We start from the raw sequence: 9570 nt of genomic DNA, 5'->3' as shown, positions 1-9570 counted from the left end.
AATTTTTTGTATTTTTAGTAGAGACGGGGTTTCACCATGTTGACCAGGATGGTCTCGATCTCTTGACCTCGTGATCCACCCGCCTCGGCCTCCCAAAGTGCTGGGATTACAGGCTTGCGCCACCGCGCCCGGCCCATTTTACTTCTTTTAGTGACTCTTGTATCTTAAGACCCGAAACTGATTCAGAGACTGTGGAGCCCAGAAACACAATCAGAGTAACATGTGTGCACCGAATAGACATGGAGACATGAGAATCTCCACTTCTCTTTCCCTCCTCTCGCGAAAATGTTCACAATTGCAGGTAACACTTGCTCTAAGTCAGCCCATCTGGTACCTAAATCTGCAGCTCTGAATTCTAAATGTAGGTCTTGAAATTTGAAAAAAAAAAAAAAAAAAGGAAAAGAAAAAAACTTTTATTTGAGGAATGCAAGTCTTTTTACTTATAAAACTCAGAGAGACATTAAAATAAGAGTGCAATTATGTCCTTCTCCTTCCTTTAAACTCTGTATTCATCTCTTGAAACGGTTCACTATTGCCACAAGTAGGTGTAAGTTAAGCTAATAATGTCACACTAGACACTTAACTTTATACCCTTAGCTTTAACCAAGGTAAATTTTATACCTGTACTTAACTACATTGTTAAGTACAGTCCATCAATAATTGAAGCTATTTATTTAAATAAGAATTTCTCACAAACATGTTTGTATCAGCCCACTCTCTCTCTCTCTCTTTTTTTTTTTTTTTGCCTTCCCACTTGTAACTGCTGCTAATCAAAGTGTAGATTCCAGGTATTTTGAATAGAATATTTCTTCTCAAGTTACAGTAATTAAGGTTGGCCCAAATAAACTGCCTACTTTTCTTCGTATTGTGTCAGCTTTTTTTAAGGTAAAATATTATTTAGAATTTTCTAGAGCAGCCTCTGTGAGTATATCTCTCCTTTGATTATACTCTACTTGCTGTAACAGCCAAAACTGCAGAATGATGTTGATTTTATCTAGAATCTGCAAATAAGGTCTGGCTTCTGCCTGGAATTTACAAAACAGGGCCAGACTTTAGATTGAGAATGTACAGAAAACCAGCAGGAGACATTTTCTGCATTGTGAGTCAACATAGACATTTGAGATTTCTCCTTGAGAGTGAGGCTTTGACCTTTTCACATCTTGTTTATTCACCTGCTGCAGTTATGTGAGAGGCTCCAGGTTTAAATAGAATCTGATGGCAGAACTCTAAGTGTAAGCAAGCATCTTAGAAGGGAGAGATCAAGACCACAAAATACTCAGACTCCTGAGCACAACTACACTTACCTGTAAAACGTGATACTAGAGTAGAACATTCCTGTCCTTCTATGCAACTAAAAGCTACCTAATCACGACAGATGACCCAGGTTCTGGAGCTCCAACGTAGTAGTTTTATTTTCTATTTAAAATCAGCCTGAGTCTCTCCTGTTGGCTTACTATTGCACCATCAGTCCAGGGTCTCTGAAAATGCTCTCACAATCACCTAGTTATCTTTGAGACCTTTGAGAATCTCCAGAACAGAATTGTGTCCGGCTGACAAGAGTGGTTCATTTTGCTTCTTAGTGTAAAATAAATGAATGAGTCATCTTGTGTTTGTTCCTCCCCTCATACAAGAGATGTCTTTGGTTGGTACCCAGATGAGAGTTTTTCCAGTTCCCTGGTATTTGGGTGGAAAACAAGGGAGGAGGTCTGGAGACTCAAACAGATAAACTAACTGATTTCATTTCATATAGTCATTAGAAAAATAAATGAAGCAGTCATTGTCCCTACCATACAAGAACTTTTGTTTAGACTAGCAACTGGATAAATGGTTTAATTATGCATCATATGGTGGGTGCAGTAAATACATGTGTGCAAAAATATGGGCTTTATTTGGGCCATTTTCTTTATATTGCTGTGCCTTCTGATGACTACACCTTAACATATATTAATAAACAAAGACATTATTATTTGTATTTTTTTTACCTTTCTAAGAATACTTATTTATCTTCTAAAAAATTAATCTAGAAAACCTTAAGGGATTTGTTTAAATTGCTTATTAGTATGTAATATAAAATTGAGAGGGCAGTGGCTTAAAAAAATATTAAAATTACACAAATCTGAGATTTAAGGTTTTTTTTTTCTTTGTTTCTTTTGGTAAGCTTAAAAAAGAGAAACAGAACTAAAAATACTCCCCAGTGGCATCAAGTACAGAATTTTACATCAGCTCTATACCCTGCCCCAATCCTGTTCAGATTCAACCTTTTGGAAGGCCTTATTTAGGTCTGGCCCTAACCTGGAGTCTTGCCTTGCAGAACTAACTAGAATAGATCAGTGTTTTGGGTGAAAAATCCTGTTACCATTTTGGAGTTGGGACTCACAATTTTCTGAAACCCAAAGCAGAAAAATGGAAAATATGAAATATGTATTGTAGGGTCTTAATTTTTAAATTTTTTATTAAAACCAGTGTTTGCAGAGACATTTCATTTAGCAACTTGTTTTCTGTTCCTGCAGATACAGTAGTTGATTCACAAGTCACAAAATAGTGTATATAAACACAATGAAAATTCATCTAAATTATATTAAACTATTTCTTTTTTTTTTTTTTGAGACGGAGTTTCGCTCTTGTTACCCAGGCTGGAGTGCAATGGCGCGATCTCGGCTCACCGCAACCTCCACCTCCTGGGTTCAGGCAATTCTCCTGCCTCAGCCTCCTGAGTAGCTGGGACTACAGGCATGCGCCACCACGCCCAGCTAATTTTTGTATTTTTAGTAGAGACGGGGTTTCACCATGTTGACCAGGATGGTCTCGACCTCTTGACCTCGTGATCCACCTGCGTCAGCCTCCCAAAGTGCTGGGATTACAGGCTTGAGCCACCGCGCCCGGCCCATATTAAACTATTTCTATCTGTATCCCTCCCACCTGTGTAAGGCAGATTTTATTCTATGCATTTTTAAAAAAAATCCATGACAGCTGAACAGAAAAAATAAAAATGCTGTGTCCTCATTCTAAATCCTTGGAATTATTGAACACTTAGTATCAACTCACAGGGTGTCATTAGAATTAAATCAAATAATGGGTTATCAGAGTGCTCTGTAGCATCCGATTGAGCACATAGTATCTGCTTAATAAACATTGCATTAGTACATGTGCACATGTTGTTTGCCAAATGCAGACTTACTCAGAAATTGCTGCTTTCTGTTTTCTTTGTAAACTTTAAAGAGCCATCAAATAGTATAATAGTTTAAGATAGAGAATGATTGTCTTAATTTGTATCAGAAGTATTTGTGTTGTGACAAGAGTGCTGAATTTAAGGACTCTGCTGTGCCTCATTTTTCTAACTGATGCTAATAATGCTCCGGAGAGGGTCTCTGAAAAATATTTCTTCACTATATACCAGAGCCTTCTCTACATCATGGCTTCTTATATGCCATGCAGAATTCTCACCATGAACTTTTGATCTGCAGTATTAAAAATGTTTGCTTTGTGGCTGTTGAACATGGAAAGGTGTGGATACTCAATATTTCTGTGGAGAAAACCTGGGGTTCTTAGTGAAGATGGAGAACATGTAATGTTGAGGTTCTATCTTCGTTCTTTATTATCTCTATGTATTATATGGTTACAAAACTGCTAATTTAAACAAGATGGCATGTATTACGCAGAAAGTTCTGAAAAAATTATCAGGAAATACCTGCTTATTAGGCTGTTAAAGAAAGACTACTTGAAATCACTATTCAAAATTGTAGAACATGGAAGATAACTGTATCTTGAACTTTCCATAAAACTGATATTTTCTTATGGTTAAATTCAGACTGCAATTTACTTCAGTGTGGGCAACACCTCAGTGGTGTTGCTGTGACCTTCTGTGTGTATCAGCACACTATAAAAACTTGTCCTAGTGCAGTTGATGTTAATAACTCACTTGCTTAATAAGCTCTCTTACAGATTTTTTCACTATAGAGTTAGTTTTCTCTTCATCATTAAGTTTCTTTATGCAGCTGATGTGCATAAGCCATCACATATTCTGGCAGCTGTTTTTTTGTGGTTTTTTGTTTGTTTAGTTTTTCTTTACATTTATCTTTCTTTGGTAAATGAAAGCTCTCGTCTTTGTTTACAGGCCAGAAAAACTGAAAAAAATCACAGGCTTTTCCACTTACTGGATGTTTGACAAAGTATTCTTTTGGGGCCAAAACATTGGCATTACTGGTGAGCTTGTTCGAAATTCAGTAACTCAGACTCTATTTCAGATCTCCTGAAAAAATAATCTGCGTTAACAAGATGTCCAGTTTATTATACACATAAAATTTGAGTAGTGCTTTCTAATGCAACATGTTTATTTTGTCTGAAAAATAGAAATATGTCTTTTGCATCTGAAAAATATATACAGCCCATTTTGTATTATGTAAATGTAGCACTCAGATGTACATGTGTTTATACCCTCAACTTTATACTTTATCATCCATATAAATATCATATATACACTGATGTGTGGATATCATGCCACTCTGTTTTCTCAGAGTTAGAGAATACATTAGAAAATGTTTGTGTGTTGACAATTATTTTATTGGATAATTTCATTCACTCTTCTGAGTCAGAACCGGTTTTATTCACTTTCTCATTTTACCTTGAGTCAAATGAAAAATTCTGCTCATAGACTCTTTGTAAATATGTGTGTTTGTGTGTGTTTTCCAGGAACTGTTGACATTTAGGGATGTGGCCATAGAATTCTCTCTGGAGGAGTGGCAATGCCTGGACACTGCACAGCAGAATTTATATAGGAATGTGATGTTAGAGAACTACAGAAACCTGGTCTTCTTGGGTGAGCATCACTTCAATACACAATATAAACTAAAGGTTTCATTTCTAATATAAACTAAAGGTTTCATTTCTCTTCTGTAGAATGTTCTCTGGTTACTTACACTTTCAGATTTCTGTTTTTAAGAAAATCCTGGGGATTTGTCTGTTTAGATAAGAATTTCTTAAAGATGTTTCATCTTGACCTGAACTTTCCATATTTCTGAGCTAATTTGTGTCCTTCACTTTAGACTAGTGGTAATTTCAGAAGTTTAGTGGTATAAAATTTTTAGACCTTAAAATCTAATTGTCATCACCAATTTTTGATTCAATAGTACCAGGTGAAATTAAGAACCTACAAAATTAAAATATTTCTAAATATTTAAGCATTTCTGCTATAAATTAGTATATTGGGATAAATTTATTAGAATATTCTATTACATCCTCTTTACTGAGCACATTACTAAGTTGGTAATTGGAGAATATGAGCAAGATTCATGTTAGTTATTTTTAATAAAATAGGGATTGCTGCCTGTAAGCCAGACCTCATCACCTGTCTGGAGAAAGCAAAAGAGCCCTGGAAGATGAAGCGACATGCGATGGTGGATGAACCCCCAGGTAGGTGAGAGTGAACACCACAGACGACATGGATGACAGGTCCAAAGTCAAGGAGAAAGCAAATCTTTAAAGTGATTTGGGAAGCTGTGATCCAAAGGAAATAATTTCTTGGAAGCCTGAAATTATTTTTAAAATTATACTCTCACATAGGGGCATCTTCTGCTTATACTTATAAAATGTCTTAGAATTCTGTTTCTTCAGTGGTCTTCCTTCAAGTTTATAGTGACAACCAAAGTACTGTTCATGGTATATAAAAGAGTGCACAATCTGATGCCTTTTTTCTGTTTTTTTTTGTTTGTTTGTTTGTTTGTTTGTGGACAGATAGATATCCATGTAATTTTGGGATACTCTGTGTTAAACTTTTTTTTTTTGAGATGGAGTTTTACTCTTGTTGCCCAACCTGGAGTGCAATGGCACAATCTCGGGTCACTACAACCACTGCCTCCCAAGTTCAAGTGATTCTTCTGCCTCAGCCTTTTGAGTAGCTAGGGTTACAGGTGTGCACCACAATGCCCAGATAATTTTTTGTATTTTTAGTATAGATAGGGTTCTCCATGTTGGCTAGGCTGGTCTCAAACTCCTGACCTCAGGTGTGATTCGTCCACCTCGGCCTCCCAAACTGCTGGAATTAGAGGCATGAGCCACCGTGCCTGGCCTATTTTTTAAATTCTCTTTTTGCATCACATCTGAAATTCATGAGAATAGTGGTTTCTGTTCCATTGGTTTTTTTTGTTTGTTTATTTTTCTTCACATTTCATTCTGTTTTTATTACTATAGTCTTGAAATATAGTTTGAAATTATAAAGTATGATGTCTTTCTGCACTGTTCTTTTTTTTCAAGATTGCTTTGGCTACTCAAAGTTTATTGTAGTTTCATGTACATTTTAGAATTGTATTTTTCATTACTGTGGAAAAATACACTGAAATTTTGATAGGGAGTTTATTGAATCTAGAGATAAATTTAGATAATATGGCGGTTTCACAATACTTATTATTTCAATAGAAATAAAATATTTTAAAATTTATCTGCATCCTCTCTAGTTTTCTTCATTGACATATCTTTCACTTAAAAGGTTTATGAGCTCCTTGGTTTAATTTGTTCTAAAATTGATTATTTATTGCTATTGTAAATAAGATTTATTTTTCCTCTATTTTATAAGATAGTTTGTTTTCAGTGTATGGAATAATAACTTATTTTGCTAATTAACTGAGTGTATTCATTAGTTTAAACAGGTTTTAATATATGATTGATATATTAATATATATTAATTATATATATAATTATATAAAATTATGTAATTATATAATATAATTATATATAATTACATAATTTTATATAATTATATATATAATTAATATATATTAATATATCAATCATATATTAAAACCTGTTTAAACTAATGAATACATATATATATATATATATATGTATGATTACATGATCAACAAAGAGAAACTTCCGTTTTACTTATTGGTCTTCAATTTCAATGACCTAATTATTATTATTATTATTTTTACTATTTCTTCTTCACATACTTTCAGTGCTATGTTAAAATAGAATTATTGACAATAAGAAACAATAGTTTTGCATTGATGTCTGTAAATTTGAAGGAACAAACACTTCTTCAGATTTTTATAAACTAGTTTAAGAAAGTAAAGCCTATTTTGTTGGGCCCCCAGTGTGATAGAATGCTCTCTGGGTTTGTAGTGTAGCTTGATCTTAAAGCTGCTGAGTTTGCACGAGGGTCCACTTTTGGTTTAATTTTGGTACAGAGTGAGTATCCTTCAGGACTTTGCAGGGCAGACCCAAAGGCTGGTTTCTGTAGTCAGGTCTGCATATAGTGGGCTTTATATCAGGATGTGGATGAGGATGGGTTTTACTGAGTACAAGAGAGGATTTTTTCAGGTCACTTTGGGTTTTTACATAGGCAGAACTGGCCATCAGCTGTGGCTCAGGAAGCTGGAACTGCATCATGGAACTGCTTCAGAGAGCACAGTAAAGGCCAAGGTCTGCAGGGCTGCTAAATGGCTGTAAAGAAGAGTCTTTTTCCAGGCCTCTGGAAGGGCAGGACCTCCCTGAGACTGTGGCTGGAAAGAGTTTGGGATGGTTACAGAGTAAGTTTAAAATTCTCAGTGGAATCGAGTTAGGTTAAACATTTTCTTGTCTGTAGCCAAAAAGAGTAGTCCTGTAGTTTGCCACCTAAATGAGGGCCTGCCTTCTGAAAAGGATTACCTTTGATCTTGGGCCTTAGCAGAGTTTCACACCTCCCTTCCTGGATCTCAGAGCTCTCTTAAAGGCACTTGTTTTTGAGATGAGGTCTTGCTACATAACCCAGGCAAGTGTTAATATTTTGACCAGAAACAATTCTCCAACTTTAATGTACGATGTAGCTGTCATTACAGGTGTAAACCTGCTTCTTTCATAAAGGCATTTTTTTTGTCAGGAATGGCTTATAAATTTTCCTCCTGTCAGAGGATAAGCAAATAGGGCAACTTCTACTTTTTTATCTTATTAATGTTACTCTGCAAATGTTTACTTTCTATTTTCTACTTCAAATTTGTCTGTAATTTTAGATTCAGAAATCAAGGGCAGTATACTAGAATTTAAATTTTGGGCCTGAATTAAATTAGATAATTAGCATGCAGGCAGGCAAAAAGGAATTACAGAATTTTAAACAGCTTTTGTCAGCCTATATATAAAAAACAACATAATTTACTCCCGAAATATTTGTTTTCTTTGTAAAGCTCTTACCATATTCTGCAAAATATGTATATAATTTAGTAATGTAAGGCTATTCTTTGCTTCTAAACTGATCACAGTAGTTTTATTTTGTGTAAAAATAGCATATATTTAAAACATAAAAATTGACATGTTTCTTTTAAATGCTTATCCATTAAAAGTTTCTCATTAGCATCACCTATTTATGATTGTACTGCATTTTCCCTGAAATTTTATTCCCATACAGTATATGCCAGTACTTTAAAATGCCTGCCTTCCATAAACGCACAGTTACAGTCAAACTTTGCAGTTACCTAGACAAATTATTTTTATTTATTTATTTATTTTGAGTTGGAGTTGCCCAGGCTGGAGTGCAATGCCGAGATCTAGGCTGACCACAACTTCTGCCTCCTGAGTAGCTGGAATTACAGGCATGCATCACCACACCTGGCTAATTTTGTATTTTTACTGGAGATGGGTTTTCTCCATGTTGGTCGAGCTGGTGTCAAACTCCCAACCTCAGGTGATCCACCCACCTTGGCCTCCCAAAGTGCTGGGATTACAGGCATGAGCCACTGTGCCAGGTCTGTTTGTTAATGTACATTAATGTTGCCAACTAGATTTTATGAGTAAACATTTCTGTTATTAATTGTCTTGCAGTTCTATATTAGTGTGTTTTTTTAGTGTAGGTTTCTTAACATAAGTTGATTGTGTCTATTGGTTTTACTTTTGTATTATAATTTTAGACAATTTGCAATTGTTTGTATACTTTAAGTTAATGTGGGGTTTAACTAAAAGGTAAATGAGCCATATGTCTATCACAGTCACATTATATATATGTGTGTGTTTATATCTACAGATATGACTCCAATTTTGGTTATACCTTATCTTGTATATATTTTTTCTTAGCTCATTTTCATTGTTTTCTTGTTGAGATGGAGTTTTGCTCTCGTTGCTGAGGCTGGAGTGCAATGCGCACACTCTTGGCTCACTGCAGCCTCCACCTCCTGCGTTCAAGTGATTGCCTTGCCTCAGCCTCTCAAGTAGTTGGGATTACAGGAATGTGTCACCACGCCTGGCTAATTTTTTATTTTTATTTTTAGTAGAGATGGGGTTGCTCCATGTTGATCAGGCTGCTCTCAGACTCCTGACCTCAGGTGTTCTGCCCACCTCTGTCTCCTAAAGTGCTGGGATTACAGGCATGAGCCACCTTGCCCGGTTTCTTAGCTCATTTTTAGTGTTGGTTTTATCTTGTCTAAGTGAGTAGCCTTGGAAATAGTCTTATTTTCACCATGTGTTTAATGATGAATATGTACTTCCTTTGTGTGCGAAAAATAAATATTCATCATTATCTTTTGTAATTTAAAGATAATTTTTAAAAAGATATATAATTCTGTATTTTTTCCAGTTTTTTAAAAAAATAATTGTTGTAAAAATACATAA

General features: G+C 35.2%; 2 protein-coding genes across 3 annotated transcripts in view; one reads left to right on the top strand and one right to left on the bottom strand.

The window, feature by feature from the left end:
- Nucleotides 1-1333, bottom strand: part of LOC108301968 (cdc42 effector protein 3-like) — a 17281-nt gene extending 15948 nt beyond the window's left edge. The window contains 1 exon segment of the mRNA XM_037737435.1: nt 1305-1333. Within this exon segment, the coding sequence (XP_037593363.1) occupies nt 1305-1333 (29 nt within the window).
- The window catches only part of LOC119470708 (zinc finger protein 726-like), a 561873-nt gene that overhangs the window by 535740 nt on the left and 16563 nt on the right, over nt 1-9570 (top strand). Inside the window, exons 2-3 of one of the 2 annotated variants that reach the window (XM_037737410.1) lie at nt 4690-4816; nt 5314-5409. In XM_037737410.1, coding sequence (XP_037593338.1) covers nt 4690-4816; nt 5314-5409 — 223 coding nt within the window. Of the gene's footprint in view, nt 1-4689; nt 4817-5313; nt 5410-6949; nt 7524-9570 lie in introns of those variants that run through there. The other variant, XM_037737411.1, reaches the window with a different exon arrangement.

The sequence above is a fragment of the Cebus imitator genome, unplaced genomic scaffold, assembly GCF_001604975.1.
Source record: "Cebus imitator isolate Cc_AM_T3 unplaced genomic scaffold, Cebus_imitator-1.0 Scaffold38, whole genome shotgun sequence".
Taxonomy (NCBI): Eukaryota; Metazoa; Chordata; class Mammalia; order Primates; family Cebidae; genus Cebus; species Cebus imitator.
This window is presented reverse-complemented; position numbering and strand designations above follow the sequence as displayed.